At 42.8% G+C, this 18,509-nt stretch overlaps 1 protein-coding gene across 9 annotated transcripts in view; it reads left to right on the forward strand.

Annotated features, from left to right (window-relative positions):
- Positions 1-12,293, forward strand: part of Rnf38 (ring finger protein 38) — a 107,507-nt gene extending 95,214 nt beyond the window's left edge. For all 9 annotated transcript variants that reach the window (XM_032891483.1, XM_032891493.1, XM_032891510.1 and 6 more), the window contains 4 exons: positions 2,254-2,338; positions 5,047-5,168; positions 9,129-9,228; positions 11,191-12,293. In XM_032891483.1, coding sequence (XP_032747374.1) covers positions 2,254-2,338; positions 5,047-5,168; positions 9,129-9,228; positions 11,191-11,253 — 370 coding nt within the window. In that variant the 3' untranslated portion in view covers positions 11,254-12,293. The remainder of the gene's footprint in view (positions 1-2,253; positions 2,339-5,046; positions 5,169-9,128; positions 9,229-11,190) is intronic.
- Positions 12,294-18,509: the final 6,216 nt, after the last annotated feature.

Genomic DNA, 18,509 nt, shown 5'->3' on the forward strand with positions numbered 1-18,509 from the left:
GGTCTGTGAGTTAGTATTACTGTGTTAAGATACCACTTTCGCTTGATGTTAAATAGGACTTGAGAGCCTTTCATTTAAGGAATAAAGTGGGAGGGTATAAACTGAGACAAATTATCAAATTGCACATAGAAAAATTTAGCCACTTACACAGTTGAATCTGGTTTTTTGTTTTGTTTTTTTTAGGTTTTATTCTGTGTGAGTTTTTTACCTGAAAGTATATATGTGTGTATATTATGTGCATACAGTGCCTACAGAGGCCAGAAGAGGGCATTGGATCTCTGGAACTAGAGTTACAGATGGTCATGATGGTGGGAACCTGGGTCCTTTGCACAAACAGCAAGTGCTCTTAACCGCTGAGCCATCTTTTCAGCTCCTAGAGTCATAAACAACATTTTCTTTTTACACTTAGTGGAATGTGTGGGGTGGGGGAGCACATGCATGCCATAACTTGTATGGGAAGGTCAGAGGACACCTTGGGATGTCTGTTCTCTTTACTATATGAATTACAGGGATCAGACGCAGATTGTTAGGCTTGCAGGGGGCAACCTTACTGAGCCGTCTCTTAGGCCCTAGAATTACTTTTGATGGTCTTTTTCTTGGTAAAGACAAGAAGTCATTTTTACAACTTAGAACTAACTAGTCCTGTCAGGATTTAAGTTTATCTGTAATAAACATCGGGGGTTAGACATGGTAGTTTTTTATTTCTTACATAATGGAGTGTAAAAGTAGGCCAAATCCAGGGTGGTCTGTCACCCTTGTGTCCTCCAGCTCGGGCGATGATAGTAGAGTGGCTAGTAGAGCGGAGTGGGGAGCTGGGTGTGGTGGCATACTGTAATCAAGAGCTAGGGCACAAAAATCATCTCTGAATTCAAGGCCAGCCTGCTTCACAGAAAAAAGTACCAAACCAGGTGTGGCCACACAGCAAGACCCTATCTCGTAGAAAAGAGGGGTTAAAGAGAAAGACCATAGAGCAGGTGCCTCTGCTTACTGCCTCTGTCCCAGGATGGAACATATTACTGTTGTTGGGACTTAGTCTATAATTAACGAGTCTATAATTAACTTTCAAAGATAGGTATGAAATGTAATCTTTAAACCATACAAGTTATTTTTCTGATAATTTTTGTACCCCTTTTTTCCCCTTACCACATACCTCCCTTTCCTATTTGTCTTAAAATAAGGTAATATACCCAACTTAGAGCTCAAAAATGCTTCTGTTTAATCTTCTGTATCTCCATGTAAACTTTAAAATTAGCGTTCATTTTGTAGTAAAAACTATAAAGTAACTTTTATTCTCCCATAGAGAATATTGCACTTTGGAGGCTTACTGCCTACGTCTATTAACCTAGGCTTAGTCTTGAAGCTTCTAGCCTTTATACAGTCTAATCTAGGCCTAGAATGATCTCAGCCTCTGAGACTTACTGCTGAAGAAACTCACCCTTTGTAGTTCTTTCTGAGCTCTGGCTGGCTGGTTACCTCAGCTGTTGTGGCTCAGACTCCCCTCCCAGCTGACTGACTCAGTCTGGCTTCTCTCTCAGCCTCTGAATTGCTCTGCTTGGCCTCATGCTCTCACACTAACTTTGGCAAACTGTTCTGACCTTCTGGCTCCTTCTCACTCTGGCTTGCTCTGTCTTCACCTGTCCAGCTTGTTCTCTCTCTACAACCTGTCTCTGGACAGCTGTCCTAGTAAACTGCTCTACCTTTCTCTGCACTGCTCCTCAGATAGCTTCCCTTTCCTCTCTGTTCTCCTGAGAATTGAGCATATCCTAGTCAATCAAATCTTTCTCTGAGTCATCACTTTGTCTGCCACTCAATTAGACTTAATCACTTTCAAACATGGGTGCTTTCTCTACAAACTTTTTTACTACCGTCCTTGTTTGAGATGAAAGATGAGTACTAAGAGCATGTCTGTGTGCATGCAATGGCCTGTGTGCATGGACATACCTTGGTCCACTTATGGAATAGACAGCTTGTGAGAACTGGGGTCTCTGCTTTCATCATGTGGGCTCTAGGGGTCAAGTTTAGACTATTAGGCTTGACAGATCTCCTTCACCTGCCGACCTGCCTCTGGCCTTGACGTTTATCTTGTTATGCTCTTGTTTTTACTCTGAATTTGTCTGTGTAGCAAAGTCAGTGCCTTTAATGCCACAACCAGCACTAACCATTCTTCATGCATGTGATCTGCCCTTGTCCTTCTGCCTCCATCCGTGTTGCTGTGCATCCACACTAATGCCTCCTTGGTGGTTTTCATTGTAGATCAATGCTTCCAGTGCCACCTACAGTCGGCCCAACCTTCAGCTTTGAATTGGATGTGGAAGATGGAGAAGTTGAAAATTACGAAGTTAGTAGATGAACTATTTATTAATTTGGGGAGTGTTATATGTATTGTCCTGTACTTTCACATAAATATTTATGAGATTAACTTTGCATTTTAAGATACAAATAATTCTTTTTTTTTTTTTTTAAAGAATTATTTATTTATTGTATATATGCGAGAACACTGCTGCTGTCTTCAGACACACCAGAAGAGGGCATCGGTCCCATTATAGATGATTGTGAGCCACCATGTGGTTGCTGGGAATTGAACTCAGGACCTCTGGGAAAGCAGTTAGTGCTCTTAACCTCTGAGCCATCGCTCCAGCCCCAAATAATTCTTAAAATTATTTGGCATTTTTATTTTATTTTTTTCATAAGGTTGAGGGAGGAACGTGTTAGCACACTGTGGAAAATAGCATGTGTTCCGTGACCTGTGTAGCAACACGTGCCTATGGTGCCAACATTTAAGAACTGGAAGCAGAGGATAGCACATTTGAAGCCAGCTTGGGCTGTATAGTAAGACCTTGTCTTCAAAAAGGGAGAAAATGGAGATTGGAGGTGTTACATGGGGATTGACGCAGGTCAGCTTGATGGATAGCAAGACACAAATAATGAACCATTAAAAATTATGGAAGAATGAGACATAACAATTGTGAGTCTTTTTTTTTTTTTTTTTTTTCGGAGCTGGGGACCGAACCCAGGGCCTTGCGCCGCTAGGCCAGCGCTCTACCTCTGAGCTAAATCCCAACCCCGAGACATAACAATTGTAACATACTAAAGTATACATCGTGTTTTACACTTTGTAAACACTTGGTATACACTTTAAAAAATCCAACTTACTCGTCTTTTTTACAATTTGGTGTGGGTAAATTGCTCCTTATAAGAATATATCTTTAATAATGATGACATTAGTATCGTTCTCCCAGCCTTGATGAATTAGTGGCACAGCAGGTTCCTTTGTGTCTGGTGACTGAACAGTAGGACACAAGGAGCCTGACAGCAGTCAGATCTCTCCTTGTACAAGAGTGTGCTGCACCCGTCAGTCAGAATGGGAGTCACTAGAGTCAGTCCCATTGGAGTGCCTGTGGGCTTTGTTTTAATTTTAAGAAGGTTCCTCAAGCTGACCCTTAACTTGTGATGTAGCTTTGACCGTCTGATTACTCCTGCCTCCATCTTTGAAGTACTGTTAATAACTAACAGTTCCACCACATCTGGTTCGATGTTGTCCCAGGGGGAACCCAGGGCCTTGTGTATGCACTCCATCAAGCGAGGTACATTCACAGCCACCTACCGGGAAGTTCTACAGGTCTTCCACCTGGTTTTTTTCAACAAATATAAAGGATAAAGAAACTTGGGTGACTGGAGAGATGCTACAACTATTAAAAGAACTTAAAGCTCTATCAAAAGACCAGAGTAAAGATCCCAGCACCCACATCAGGGACTCATAAGCATCGGTAATTCCATCTCAAGGGATCCAGCATCTTTCTTCTAACCTCCACTGACACCCATGCATACACGTGTTATGGGTACATAAAGTAAAATAAAATTTTAAGAGGTTTTACATATGGTAACTTGTATCTCTATTTAAATAAAATACTTGTTTTAAAAATAATCAGTATTTGAACATATATTAGATATTTGACTTTAAATTAATTTCAATATGATGCCATTGTTATGTTTCTAATTTTTTATGTTTATAGATGTTTTGCCTATGTGTGTGCTTATGCACCATGTGTGTGTCTGATGCCCTTGCAGGCCAGAAGAGGGTGTCACATGGTTGTGAACCTCATGTGGGTGCTAGGAATAGAACAGAGATCCTCTGGGGGAGTGGTCAGTGCTCTTTACTGATGAGCTATTTCTGTAGCCCTGTTGTTGTTATTATTTGAAAAGTCTTATCTTTAATAAATTGATTATGTAATAGATGTGCTCCACCCCCTCAAGGCTCGTTTTGCAGGTGTTAGTCCATACAATTGGTCATATCTGTACTAACGGTCTTTAAAAGTGTGCATGCATGTGCGTGTGTGTCTGTCTGTCTGTCTGTCTGTCTGTCTGTCTGTCTGTCTTATGCCTATGTGCATGTGGTGTCCTTGCCTTGTCATGGGACTATTTGTGGGAATTGGTTCTCTCCTACTCTTTGGGTCTGAAGATTAATTAAGCTGAGGTGTCAGGCCCATGACAAGTGCCTTTACTTTGTTGAGCCAAAGTCATTCTGATAAGTTGTATATTTACCTCTACTGTTTATTGAAATGGATTTGTCTTTGATAAAATTATCCTGAAATTCTTGTGTAATTGTTTTTCACTTCTCAGTGGCTGTCCTGATTCCTGTCCTAATGACTTACTATTGTGAGCATATGTGAAAAGTCTTAAAAAGCTTACAGCTTAGTTAAGTAAAGAGTTGTAAGTCCTAGCATTAGAGAAACTGAAGCAACAGCCTAGTCTACAAAGTGACACTTGTCTCAAAAAAAAATAATAATAATAATAATAATTAAGGGTTCCTCAAGCAGATGAGGATGAGCAGAAGGCTCTTGCCACTGTGATGGCCCATGTTCAATCTCTGGGATTCATTTGTGCAAAGAAGAGTACTGCCCCCCACATATTGTCTTCTGACCTTTGCGTGTGCCCCATGGTACCGTGTGTGTGTGCAGGTGCACTTACACAAGTACTTAAACTGTTACGACAGTACTCCAGTAGAAATTGTAAAGAGATGAAAATCTGTCTCCTCCTCCTCTGTAGGCCCTGTTAAACCTGGCAGAGAGACTGGGAGAGGCGAAACCTCGGGGACTGACTAAAGCGGATATTGAACAGCTCCCTTCTTACAGGTTCAACCCTAGCAACCACCAGTCAGAGCAGACTTTGTAAGTATGTCTGGGGCACTCCTGCTACCTTTAGGAAGTAAGAGTTTGAGTGTCTGAGAGAATGGGATAAAGATGAGTGCTTAGTGTAGACACCCTATCCAGGTCCACGCTTACCCGTAAGGGAGCTGTTAGTCATATGGACTGGCTTTTTATATTCGTTTCTGTGTCTACAGTGTTATGCTTACATATATGCCTGCAGGCCAGAAGAGGGCACCAGATCTCATTACAGATGGTTTATGAGCCACCATGTGGTTTACTGAGAATTGAACTCTGGAAGAGCAGCCAGTGTTCTTATCTTTGAGCCACCTCTCCAGCCCCATATGGACTATTTTAAGTTTCCCTAAGTCACAATAGCAAGTGAGTGGTATGAATACAGAATGAGCTGAAATTCATATCTATCTCTCTCTCTCTCTCTTTTTTTTTTTAGATTTATTATGTATACAGCGTTGCACCTGCATGTACACGTGCAGGCCAGAAGAGGGCACCAGATCTCATTATAGATGGTTGTGAGCCACCATGTGGTTGCTGGGAATTGAACTCATGACCTCTAGATGAGCAGACAGTGCTCTTAACCTCTGAGCCATCTCTCCAGCCCTGAAATTCATATCTCATAAATGGTTTTTTTAGGGTGTTCATAAAGTTGTGCAGCTATCACCACAGGTCTAGACCATTTGTCACTCAAAAATGGTTTCCTCTTAACCTATTTGCAGCCATTCCCCCAGGTCTTCAGCCTTGTTCATTTTCTCTCCCCCACCCTGTCCCTCTCTTCCTCCCTCCCTCTTCTCCTTCTCCCTCTGTCTTTCTCTTTTTCTGAGACTGTTTCTCTGTGTAGCCCACCTGTAATGGAACTTGTTCTGTAGAACTCAGCAGAAATCCACTTGCATTTGCCTCCTGAGTGCTGAGATTAAAAACGTGGGCCACCATTACACTGCCTTCCTGCTTGCCTCTCAGCCTCTTAATTCCTCTATCTCTAGATAGCACATCTCAAACTTTCTTTTTTTTTTTTTTTTTTTTTTCGGAGCTGAGGACTGAACCCAGGGCCTTGCGCTTGCTAGGCAATCGCTCTACTACCACTGAGCTAAATCCCCAACCCCGCATTTCAAACTTTCTAATGCTCACTGACCCTTTCGTATAGTTTATGTTGTAGTGATCACCAGCATAAAATTACTTCATTGTTATTTGATTGCTGTAAATTTGCTATGTAATTTTGTTATGAATCATAATGTAAATACCCAATAAGCAACCCCTGGGAAGAGTTGTTCGATCTCCAAAGGGCTTGTAGCACACAGGCTGAGAAGTGCTGCTGTGATGCCTCAGTTTTCAAGTGTGCAGCATGACTCTTCCCAGACCTAGGCATAGCAGCTAGTGCTGCTCAGGCACTCATGTTCGTGACCAGGTCAAGTCAGCGCCTGTCCTTTCTCTCCCTGATGGATATGTAGGTGGTTTACACTGTTCGGCTGTTATGAATAATGCTACTTGGAGCATTTGTGGAAACACTTTTCTGTAGGTTTATGTTTTCATTTCTCTTGGATGAAAGTGAAGTACCTGGAAGTGAGTTGCTAAATTAAATTCACAATTTACATCACAATTTTTCCGTTTAGTGTTCCTGAGAGCAATGCACTGAGATTTCAGTTTCCATTTTTCTACCACATATATTGTCTCTCTGTCTCTGTTGCAGCCTCCCTGCTGGTTTAAAGTGTTAGCCCACTAAGGTTTGACTTTCTTTTCCTTGGTGGCTGCTAATGTTAAATTTCTTTTCTTGTGTTCTTTGGCCTTCATATATAAAAGTGGAAAAAGAGGCCATGAATTAGAAATAGCAAAGAGGGCTGGGTATATTTAAGGGTTTAGAGGAAGAAAAGGGAAGGGAGAAATGTTGTGATGATAATCTCAAAAAGCAAAAAAGAAGGTTTAGCTGAGAGATGGCTCCAGGGGTCAAGTGCTTGGTGAGGACCTGAGTTCAAGCCCCCAGAGCGGTTCATTAGGGTGGGGGCGTAGCTACACACCCCTGGTCCCCTTGCTGAGGAAGGAACGAGCTCAGGTCTCAGTGAGAGCCCTGTCGGAGGTAAAGGTGCACTGCAGGCCAGCAGCCTGAGTCCTCCCAGGAACCGTATAAGGGGGAAGGACTGAAGGGGATGCAGGAGAGGTGGGGGTAACTGGGGAAGAACCCAATGTGGGCCCCTGTCCTCCTCAGGCACATGTGCACACACATGAACACATGTGTAAACATCCTGTTGTCCCCAGACTTCTTCCATTCTATAGGTTGTCTTTGTTGATTTTGGTTTTGTGGTCCAGGAACCAAAATCATAACTTGGCACACGCTAGTGAAGTGCTCTGAACTATGTCCCTGTGCAGTTCCTAGATGGCGTCCTTTAAAAAACAAAGTTCATCAATTTTTTTTTTTTTTTTTTTTTTCGGAGCTGAGGACCGAACCCAGGGCCTTGCAACTGCTAGGCAAGCGCTCTACCACTGAGCTAAATCCCCAGCCCCTCAAAATTTTTATGAGATTTGTTTTCTTTTGTGATGTTGAGGATCCAAGGTGGTTCTTAGCACATGCCAGTCAAGTACTCTGCCCCAAGCTATGTCCCTACCTTGTTTTAGTTCTTTTTTATTGTTTGCTTTTCTGTTGATGACTGAGATTTTCTTCTTGTCAAAAAAAAAAAAAACCTCCCAGATAATAGAACTTTACTCTTCCCTCTCCCCCTTTTTTTTTTTTTTTTCCCCCCCCCCCCCCGGAGCTGGGGACCGAACCCAGAGCCTTTCGCTTGCTAGGCAGGCGCTCTACCACTGAGCTAAATCCCCAGCCCCTGTCCGTCCCCCACCCCCCCCCTTAATCTAGAATTTAAATTTTTTATTTGATAAATTACTTTTACATATGTGTTTGTGCAGGTAGGTGCACATGCATGTGTGTGCACATAGGGATGAGAAGGTGATATTAGGTGTCTTTCCAATCATTCTTCAGTTCTAAAGTCAGGGACTCTCACTGAAGCTCACTGATTCTCTAGCCAGCCTGTCTCAGGAGTCCCAGCCTTTTTGTGGGAGTCAGACTGTGGGGTCTTATCTCTACTCCTACAAACTTATGCAGCAGGCTTTATCCATCAAGACACCTCCCATAATTTGGTATATGGCGTAAAATTTTTGTGGTCTTCTACATTGGCTCTTTTTCATGTGAATATCCTGCTATCCCAGTACCCTTGGGGGAGGTGGGGGCGGGGAAGGGGGGAAAACAGGGTCTCACTATGTAGCTCTGTCCTGGAACTCACTAGACCAGGCTGGCCTCAAACTCAGAGATCCTTCTGCCTCTGTGTCAAGCAGTAAGATTAAAGGCGTGCATCATCCTGCTCAGCCTTACTTCAGTACTTCTAAGAGTAATACATTAACGGTGGTCTAGAATCTCTGCTTTTTCAGACTGGCTGGGATTTTAGTTAGAATTGTCCCTTTTTATCACTTGTTTTTGTTCTTTTTGGTGAGTGTGTAACATGCTTGAGTGTAGCTGTGTAGTGCCTGCATGTCAATGGTGCATGAGCCTGTTCATGCCCAGGACATTGGGTGTCTTCCTCAGTTGTTTTCCATGTTATTGTCTTGAACAGGATCCCTCATGAAGCTAGTTCGCTTTTGCCTCTAAACAGTCTGCCAACCAGGAGCCCTCAGACTTGCCTGTCCCTCCCTCCCAATGCTGGGGTTACAAGCACACACAGCCTTGCCTGGCTTTGTACATGGATGCCAGGTCTTCAGACTTGGGTCTTCATGCTTACGAGCACTGTTAATCACTCAGCCATTTCTTTTACTCCTAAGCCAGACATTTTTGATAATGTTTAAAGAGCACTCAGTAAATCCTTAGCATCATCTTTAGGATAGTGGTAATTTTTTTAAAGTGATATTTTGATAACTGAGAATAGCTTTGCAAACATAATAGTCATAACAAAATAGAAAACCAAAAATGATCTCTTTGCTCTTTTTCAGGTGTGTAGTATGCATGTGTGATTTTGAGTCAAGGCAGCTTCTTAGAGTCTTACCCTGTAACCACGAGTTCCATGCCAAGTGTGTTGATAAATGGCTTAAGGTAAAGTGATCACAAGTGTAAAGAGAATAACCATGTTTTGCATTTTTATTGATTAAAGTTCATCTGAGTAAGTCCATGGTTTGGAGGCGGGAGATAGGAGATAGAATGGAAGCCTAGGGTTTAGAGGAAGCACTCTGTGAGAAGTCCAGTGAAGAGCTGGAGAGACTGGACTGGAGAGAGATTGTACTGCGTGTGCTTAGCACTGCATGTGCTCAGCGTGGGTAACTTCTGGGTTTAGTGTCCAGCATTGTTTTTATTTATTTTAAGAAGAAGAAGAAGATAATTGTAGCCATCAGCATGGTGGCTGTTTGATAAGGGCAGGAAGCAAGCACAGTGTTTGTCCCTGTTATCTGTGTGCTCTCATTTTAACCTTGGGCCAAGACCTGGGCTCCTTAGATTTTTTTTTTTTTTTTAAATTAAATCAGAGTTAGGATGGGACCTTACTGGGGCTTTTTTTGACAGAGATTTTTGTGGGAAATAAGCTTTTTATTAGATTCTGATCAGTCCTTCTGTACATACAGAAAAACCCCAAAGATGAGAACAGCAGAGGTCTGTCAGAGTGACTGCCGAGGCTTCTTGTCCTCCTTTAGAGCATTTCTTTAGAGCATTTCTTTGTGTAGTCTTAATTATGTGAATAAAATATAAATAAAATGACAAAATGCTTTAGTTAATTTTGAGTTTTTTTAGACTGTGTAATTAGATAGCATTATAGTCTGATGAGGACGTCAGTTAAGGAAGAGCTGGTGTGCTGGTCCATACCTGTGGTCCTCACATTGGAGGGAGGCTGAGCCAGGAGAGTCTTGCCCCGAAGGCCATTCTAGACTACTTAGTAAGGCCTGTAAATGAAGAGTGGACTTCATAGAAAAACAAAACAAAAACATGGCTGGGAGGCTCGGTACGTGACTGGTTATTGAAGTCATTCTGAAGCATGGAGGAGTTTATACTTGATCTGGAAGGCAGGGGGAGGGGGCTACTGCAGCTGTGTTTGACAAACACACTGGCCACAGTGTAGAGAAAATGACAGGAAATCTGGTTCCTCAAAAAGGAACAGTATAGGATGAGGGGAGCCAGGCATGCTGAGCACTGACAAGCAGCCAAGAGGACTTGGTTTCTCTTGAGCCTGCCCTCATGACGAGGGAATGAGAGTTGGCTGGGTGGTGGCTGCAGCAGCTAAGACAGTAAGTGATGCCTTTGTTTTTTCCACCCGTGGAAGTAAAGGGAAAAAACACGTTAGGAGTCAGGGAAGGAGTAAGTGGGAGCCAAGTGGTACGACCTTACTCTGCTGATTTCAGCACAGTTTAATGTCAGCACTCAGGAAGCAGGGCAGGTGGATCTCCTTGAGTTTGAGGTCAGCCTGATCTACACAAGAGAGACCTTGCAAATGTAAGCGCAGTGAAGGCTGGAGCCCAAGCAGTTGGTGTGCACTGTGAAGAGGGGACAGGAGAAGCTCAGTGCTCCATCCTAAAGACTAGATTAGTGTGTACGACATCCTGGATTTTATGCCCAGCCCAACTCCTGTTGTCCCTCCTCCAGAAAACAAAAAAAAGAACAGCCAAGATCGTGATTTTTTTTTTTTTTTTTTTTGGGGTTCTTTTTTTTTTTTTTTTTTTTTTTTTCGGAGCTGGGGACCAAACCCAGGGCCTTGCGGTTGCTAGGCAAGCGCTCTACCACTGAGCTAAATCCCCAACCCTGCCAAGATCGTGATTTTAAGTTGATTTTTTTTTCCAAACTAGTGATAGCAGATCATGTTTATGAATTTAAACAAAGTCATTAAAAAGTTACTCCTTTGTTTTGTTCTTTTCTCCTGCCTCCAAAGAGCAGGATTGCAGACTTTACCACCATCCTGATGTAGGATTTGTTCTTAAAGGAAGAGTACAGAGGCCATATGAGAATGAGAGCAGAACTGGGTACTTCACTGTACGAGACCTGACTTCACTGGGCTTCCTTCCTCTTGTCTTTCAGGGAAATCGTACTTGCCCAATTTGCCGAGCTGATGCTTCTGAAGTGCACCGGGATTCAGAGTGACCAGCCTAAGAGCACAGATTTAGTTTGGGTGTTCCTCATCACATGTATATATGGACTATCCACTGAACTTAACCTGTGTGGCTTCCAGCCCTCCCTTTACCAAAAGGGTCAATGGACCTTTCTTTGCACTGTGTGACTTAATCAACTATAAAAGCTTACAATTAGTCTTCACAATTATGGGATTGTTATACTAACTGTGTGATTGGAACTCCAAAGACCTTTTCTTTAGCTTAATTTTGTGTGTGCACTAACATTCCCTGGTTTTTGTGTGATCATTCCGAGTGTTGCTGCAAGATTACAGTGGACGTGATCTTTTAGCATGTGCTTTTATAAAAAGTGGTAGCTCCAGATGACATAGCAATCTACCTTATATAGAGCCTTCAGAAACTGTGAGTGGAAGTGAGTGCAGCGGACGACTGCTGGTGATCAGTGAATCTGTGAGCGAGTGTGTGCAACTACATGTGTGGGGGCATGGTAGCTACTGTGTGTGTGAGATCCTATATACCAGCATGTACCAAGAATGTGTGTGTAGTTTTAATTATGCTGCAATGTATAATCTGGTGTGTTATTTAAACAGCACTAGTACTGTACACTGGTTTTCCCTTGTGTTTGCTGTTGCACACTGATTGCTAAGGGTGCATCGATTCTAAGCATTGAATACTCCATCCCCTCCCTCCCTCCCAATGAATGGAATGAGAAAAGCCTTCCTTTGCTTCAGGCAGCTGTTCCCTTCTCTTCCTTGGTGATCCTAAATGGGTCACTTAAAAAAGTGTCAGATTCTCGCTCCATGACCTGATTTTTTTTTTTTCCAGTTCTATTGTAAAAGAGATTTAAATCTCCAACTTGCTATTTCCAAAAAGAAGGTGCAATATCATATACATCATCATTAGCAATATTAGCATTTCAATCAGTGATCTGATATTACTTGGTTTTCCTTTACATTTCTAGTAGCTTCTTACAGAAAGGACCTGCGTTTTTATTAATGTGTAGATTTCTGGTCTGTTCTGAAGATGTTTGAGTAATATATTTTATAAACACCACTGGTCCTGTAAGTCTCTCCTCCTTGACTTCCACTAGAGCAAAATCTGTTTTAACAACTCAGCCTGGCTTCTAGTTTGTGTTCTTCACTCAGGCCTCCATGGGCAGCAGTGGTTTAAGGGAACTGTTTGTTTCTGTTGGTGTTGATTGAGTTCACACACTCCAGGCCTGAGGTGTCTACTTTTTCCCTCAGTAACATTCTCACTGAAACCTTTGTTTCAGGACGGATCAGTGCTGTGACAGCTCATTTCGTAGGCCTGGTTTGCTTTGACGTCTTACTCTTTTAATTTATGTTAGAATGAGAAAAGCTTAATATAACAGGTGCCCAGAATACTTGCAGTGTAAATGAAGATTGGATTTTTGTATAAAAAAATAATGCTGTCAAACAGGACCTTTATTTAATCTGAAATGATACATAGCTGTGTGTATATATTTTTTAAAAATAGGTTCATTGAACATAAATCAGATTGTTTGAGGTCATCTTTCAGCAACATTGGGTTCCTTTCTCCTCAGTGTGCTCAGCCTTCTCTGCCTCTGTGAGTTGTCAGCATCTGTGCGGCCACACAGGCTGCAGCCTTCTACTGGCAGCCGTGCGTGACACCTTGCTGCCGACCTCACTCAGCTCTCATGCAGGGACCGTGTTCAACCACTTGTTACTGCCGTGGTTCTTACCTCCCTTGAAGTTTCTCTAAGCTTGTCACAGCCTAGAGTTCAGGAAAGTTAATCCACACAGAAGCACAATTTTGTCCTCTTCCAGACACTGTTGCCTCTATCTAGTTAGACAAATAGGATTTGATCAACATTCTGTTGCCCCTAGATTTGTGTTAGTGTGTCAGAAATACTTAAACAGTGGTAAAATGCACATGTTACTTTTAAATCATTAGGATAACCCCTGTCTGGTTCCTAATGAATAAAAGGTGTGTTAAATACCAAAATTATTGACATATATACTAATCAGCTCCAAATCACATACAGTTTAATCTTTATTTTTTAATTTAAAGAAATCATGTTTAAAATGGTAAAAGCCCATCTTATATATAGACTTTTATATATCTTCAAAAACTTTGTACCTGTACAGCTCTAACAACACTGCTCCTCTCAGTATTCATCCTATCGATGCACAAGCAAAGCACTTTCCTAACTACTGCAGACAGACTGACTACCAAGGCACACTGTGCTCACGACTGGAAAGTGGCCTTTCAATGTTTGCCATAAAGTCCCAGTAAATTTTTCTTGTTTTCTAAGAGGTAGTTGGCAATTTAGGGGGCATCTGGGTCTGTCCTGGTAAAACCCTACCATGCAGATGACTGCTGTCTCCTTGAATGTCTCAGCACAGAGCTTTTGTGACGTGCAGACCTCTTCATTGACGGGTGAGGCTGTCTTAGGTGCACACTTGCATGTGGTTCCCAGCTGGCCTCGGCAAGCATCTCTAGCTAGCAGATGAGGAAGTGCAGCTGTCCTGGGGAGATGCACCAGGCCACAGAGGATGCGGCAGCCTCAGCCTCTGTGCTCTAGAACTCTGTGCTCTAGAACTCTGTGCTCTAGAACATTGTTGTCTTAGCCCAGCTGTGCAGTTTTTGTATGATTTGAATTTGAGTTTTGGTGTTTTGGTTTTTGGTTTTTTTGTTTGTTTTTTGTTTGTTTTTTTAGTTTGGTTTTTATTTTGGTTTGGGGGTTTTGTTTTTGTTGTTGGTGGTGGTTTTTTGGCTTTGTGTGTGTGTGTGTGTTTTGTTTTTTTCATGAATCACGATATTTTGTACTTTTAAAAGCTCCAACCTCCACAAAACAACTCAAGGCCTCCAAATATCAGGATGTCCTGAAAAAAATTTTTTTAGCAGAATCTGAAATTTGATTTTATACGCTCCCTGAAATGTAATTTGCTAACATTCTTAAATTTGGGCCTCTTGTGATAATCACATACAATCTGCCTGCCTGCCTGCTTCTGAGTGTTTTCCCGGCATCTCCAGGCCTCCTTAAGTCTGTCCCCCACCGTGCATCTGCTTACCTCATGCTGCTCTTTGTTTCAGATTATGAAAGCTCACAGGGGTGTTTGTTGGAATCATTTGCTGAGTCATTTCCTCAAATCATATTCCATTGTGTCAGTTAACATATAGTTTTAAATGTATGTATTATAAATATCTGTAACCAAAATCATTTGAAGGCTTGATAAATTTTTAACAAAGTTTGTACATTTTTTATGAAAGTTACTAGTAATGCTTTACTAAGTAGTGCAATGAATTTTTATTTTTAATCCCTGTGCCCAGTTTTGGAGTTGAGAGGGTTGTTGGTAATAAATGTATGATGTACACTTAAAACATATGCTGTGTTTCATGGAAGGTGTTTTAAGAATCTATTTGCAAAGGAGTAGAGGGGGGGGACACAGTAGGGGACTGGGGTGGAGGGTGAGGGACAGTCACAGTGTGTTCTTTGGCATTCGTGTAAAAAGCCTAGACTCTCGGAATGAGCACTGGAACGTGGAGTACTTGTCTCCTTAAGAGGAGGACAAGCGTTCAGCAGAAAATGTAGCCACACATGGGTATATGCATAACCAACAGTTACAGGTGTAGGAAAGTAAATGCATCATCACTGCCCCTCCCCTACCCCATGCACCATAAAATACAGGAAATACACCAGGTAACTGGAAAAGGAAGTATACACTGGGGTCAGTTTATATCTAGTTAATGAGGTGGGGGGTCTGCTCCATATTGTCATACATGATTGCATAATCTTCTTTGGCTCAAAATGTACACAGTATGTCACCCAGTTACTTGAGCAGGTAACTGAGTCTGGTAGCCAGCAAATCCATTCAGAAATTCTGATTGCCAACCATTACCTGGAAAAGAGCCATTCTAAAAAGTCATTATATCCTCAGCAAGTGTTCTTCCAGCAGGAGGCAGGTCAGAAAGCTGATGCTAGAAAAGCCTCATCCTCGACAATCCCTTCCCCTCTGACAAGTGTTGCAGTATTCACTAGGCTTTGATAGTATCACAAACATCTCAAATGTGCCAGCGAATGTCACTGGCTGTAATGCTAACATGATCAGAAGCCCCTCTTACACTAGAGTAAAATTCTCATGCGGTATGAGAAGTATAGTTTAGTGGCCACATCTCCAAGCAGAAGAATTGATCTCGTAGAGTGCTTCAACTGGAAAAACTATCCAGCATGTATCCTCTCCTTATGTAAGAAAGGTATCTTCATATGGAAGTGGCCGTCATGGTGGCTTGACGGCTGAGGTCTAGACTACTGGGTTGCATTATTTGGTTTCTAAGAAGCTGTACTTTAACTATGGATCTATACTCCTGACCCATGATAGTTTAACGCTTAAAGTCAACTGGGCTATATTTAAGGAGCTCCTCTTTAAGTGGACCTTACTCTACCCCTCAACTTTGTGTGTGCAGAGGATGATGACAGTGAATGTTACTCGGGAGTTTCTCTTGTCCTTTAAGACAGGGTCTCTCACTGTCCTGGAGCTTACCAAGCAGGCTAGGCTAGCCAACCATTGAGCCCCAGAGTCTCTGGTCTCCACCTCCCCAGCATGGGCATTACAAGTATCTGCCACCATCCTCCGCTCTTATTTGTGTTACTTTAATGTGGGTTCTGGGAGTCACCCCACTGGGTCCTTTACACCATAACAAGTTATATTAGCTATTCAGAGTAAATGATTTTTACTATAAAGTGATTTCTGACTATAGTTTAAGGCATAGAATGATAAAAAGTCTGCACAAGTCTCCCCAGGTTCAGGACCATGTGGAAGGGAGAGAGTGTAACTGTAACAAGAGAGCTGTGAAATGCTGTCTGCCTGATAGGACACGCCAGAACTCACCGCAGTTACAGTTATCCGCACAAAATTCAAGCCAAGACTAGTCAGCATCCCAACAGGCAACAACTAACTGGACTCAGTGAGTGTATTGGTCACGGTTCTCTAGAGGAAAAGGACTTGTAGAATATGTAAGAAAAGATATAATGGCTGTCTACTAATGGGAGACCAAGGAATGGTCAGTACACAGGGTTGGCTGTCTCAACTGGTCTGCAGTATAAGCTGGAATCTCGAAGTAGGCTTTAATGCCGGTGAAGGAATGGACTTGCCACAGAGTGAGAGCAAGCTTCCTCCTTCTGTTTCCTTTATATGGACTGATAGCAAAGGTGCGGTCCAGATTGAAGGTCTATCTTCCCTCCTCAACAGATTAAAAGTGGTTCTTCCCACTTCAAATGGCTTAGTCAAGGAAATAATCCCACAGATGTACAAGCTGCTTGGATTTGTTACTTGAAGAGGCAACCATGTCAACAACAGCCATCGCAGCCGGTTACAACAGGGAGGGAAATGAAGACATGCTGGAGGTGCCTGGGGAAGTGGGAGGACAAACCAGGTATGCATATGACCCATGTGCATGGTTTACATGTATAGAACTAAGAATATAAACTGCTCCGGTAAAAGCAAGCTAGGTCAGCGGAGATAGCCAGTCAGTTAGGCACCTACCATTTAACCTTCGCTTACAAAGCAGGCTTGGTTGTTAGGAACAAGTCGGGAACAGCGTTCCTAGGGCTGGGGATACAGCTTGGCCGGTAGAGTGCTTGTCTGGCCTAAAACCCCGAACTCATTCCCAGCATCACAGACTTGAATATGGTGGCACCCAGTACTGGAAGGCAAGAGGATTGAGTTAGGACAGCCTTGACTACATGGTGAGTTTGAGGACAGCTGTACGAGATCCTGTGTCAAAAGTTAGGGTTCTGGGGTTGGGGATTTAGCTCAGTGGTAGAGCGCTTGCCCTAGCAAGTGCAAGGCCCTGGGTTTGGTCCCCAGCTCCGGAAAAAAAAGTTAGGGTTCCTTGTTTGGTCAGTAAATTCCCAAGTCATATGTTTGATTAGCATCTTTAGAGTTCCCAGCTATTTAAATAAATTAGAAAAGTAAATGAGGGGTTGGGATTTGGCTCAGTGGTAGAGCGCTTGCCTAGGAAGCGCAAGGTCCTGGGTTCGATCCCCAGCCCCGAAAAAAAAAAAAAAAAAAAAAAAAAAAAAAAAAATGTAAATGACATCTCAGGACTGAGATGACTCCTTTCTTAAGGGGTAAGAAAGCCTTACAAGGGCTTTTGCCAAAAGGCCTGTATCCAGGGCATCCAACATCCTTTTCTGGCCTCCTCGGGCATCTACACTCAAGTATGCACGCAAAAACATTTTTTTACATCTGAGTTATAACATTGGGGATTCTGAAGAATCAGGGTGGTTATCCTTCAACCTACTTTCAGATGACTGGGTCTTAATAAGACTGCTGTACGACGGGCGCTCATGCTCCTAATCTCGTAAGTGCTTCTCTGCTTCCCAAGGTAGCAGGACATTCAGGAATAAAAGATAAGACTAGTAGCTTCATGATTGGGCACTTGCCCAGCATAGGCAAGTCCCTGGGTTTGATCCCCAGCACCACCAAAACAAAATCTCATCAAGCCCTTGGTTCTTGGCCTATCCGTGAGAACAAGGTAAAATTAGATGCAGTGTTTGGATGGCATCTACAGCCCCATTCCTAACAGAAAACGTTTCTGCCACCTTTGTCGTCTTAGGAATAAACATTGGCCATGCAGCAGCCTCCCTCTTCCATTGCCCTAGGCCTCTGTGTCACAGTCGTTTTGATGGGTGGGAGATTTAGCTCAGGAGGTAGATTGCTTGTCTACCATGCGTGAATCCTGGATTTGATCCCAGCGCTGCATAAAGAACATGGTGGTGCACCAGGGTAACCCTAGCACTTGGGGGTGCGGTGGAGAGAGGCTCAGAAGTTTAAGGTCGTCCTCAGCTACACAGGAAATTTGAGACCAGCCTGGGGTATAGGAGACCTTGTCTTGGAAGAAAAAAAATACTGATAGTTACTGTATATCTAGTAACTCTTGGACAAAAATATAGAGAGAAGCGTTTCTGTAGTAAGTGGAGATAGGACTCGCGTGTTATTTCTGCTGCTTTAGGACGGTAATATCAGAACAACTGTCCTGTCAAAATTAAGCCAGCCTAACCAAGGAGAATGTACTATTGTCGCTTACGGTTCAGCCTTTGAAGAGTCCTAGTTTGGACACTGGTAGGGAGAGCAACAGATTGGCTATGCTAATTCCAGAAGTCCTGGGGGATTGGCAGTTCCAAGCTACCAAATTTTAGTAGGGGAGACAACCCAGAAAGGAAAACAGGATCACCTGAGCCTAGGCCTTCTGAGGCAGCCTGGGCAGTGTAACAAGATACAA

The sequence above is a fragment of the Rattus rattus genome, chromosome 1, assembly GCF_011064425.1.
Source record: "Rattus rattus isolate New Zealand chromosome 1, Rrattus_CSIRO_v1, whole genome shotgun sequence".
In the NCBI taxonomy this organism is placed as follows: Eukaryota; Metazoa; Chordata; class Mammalia; order Rodentia; family Muridae; genus Rattus; species Rattus rattus.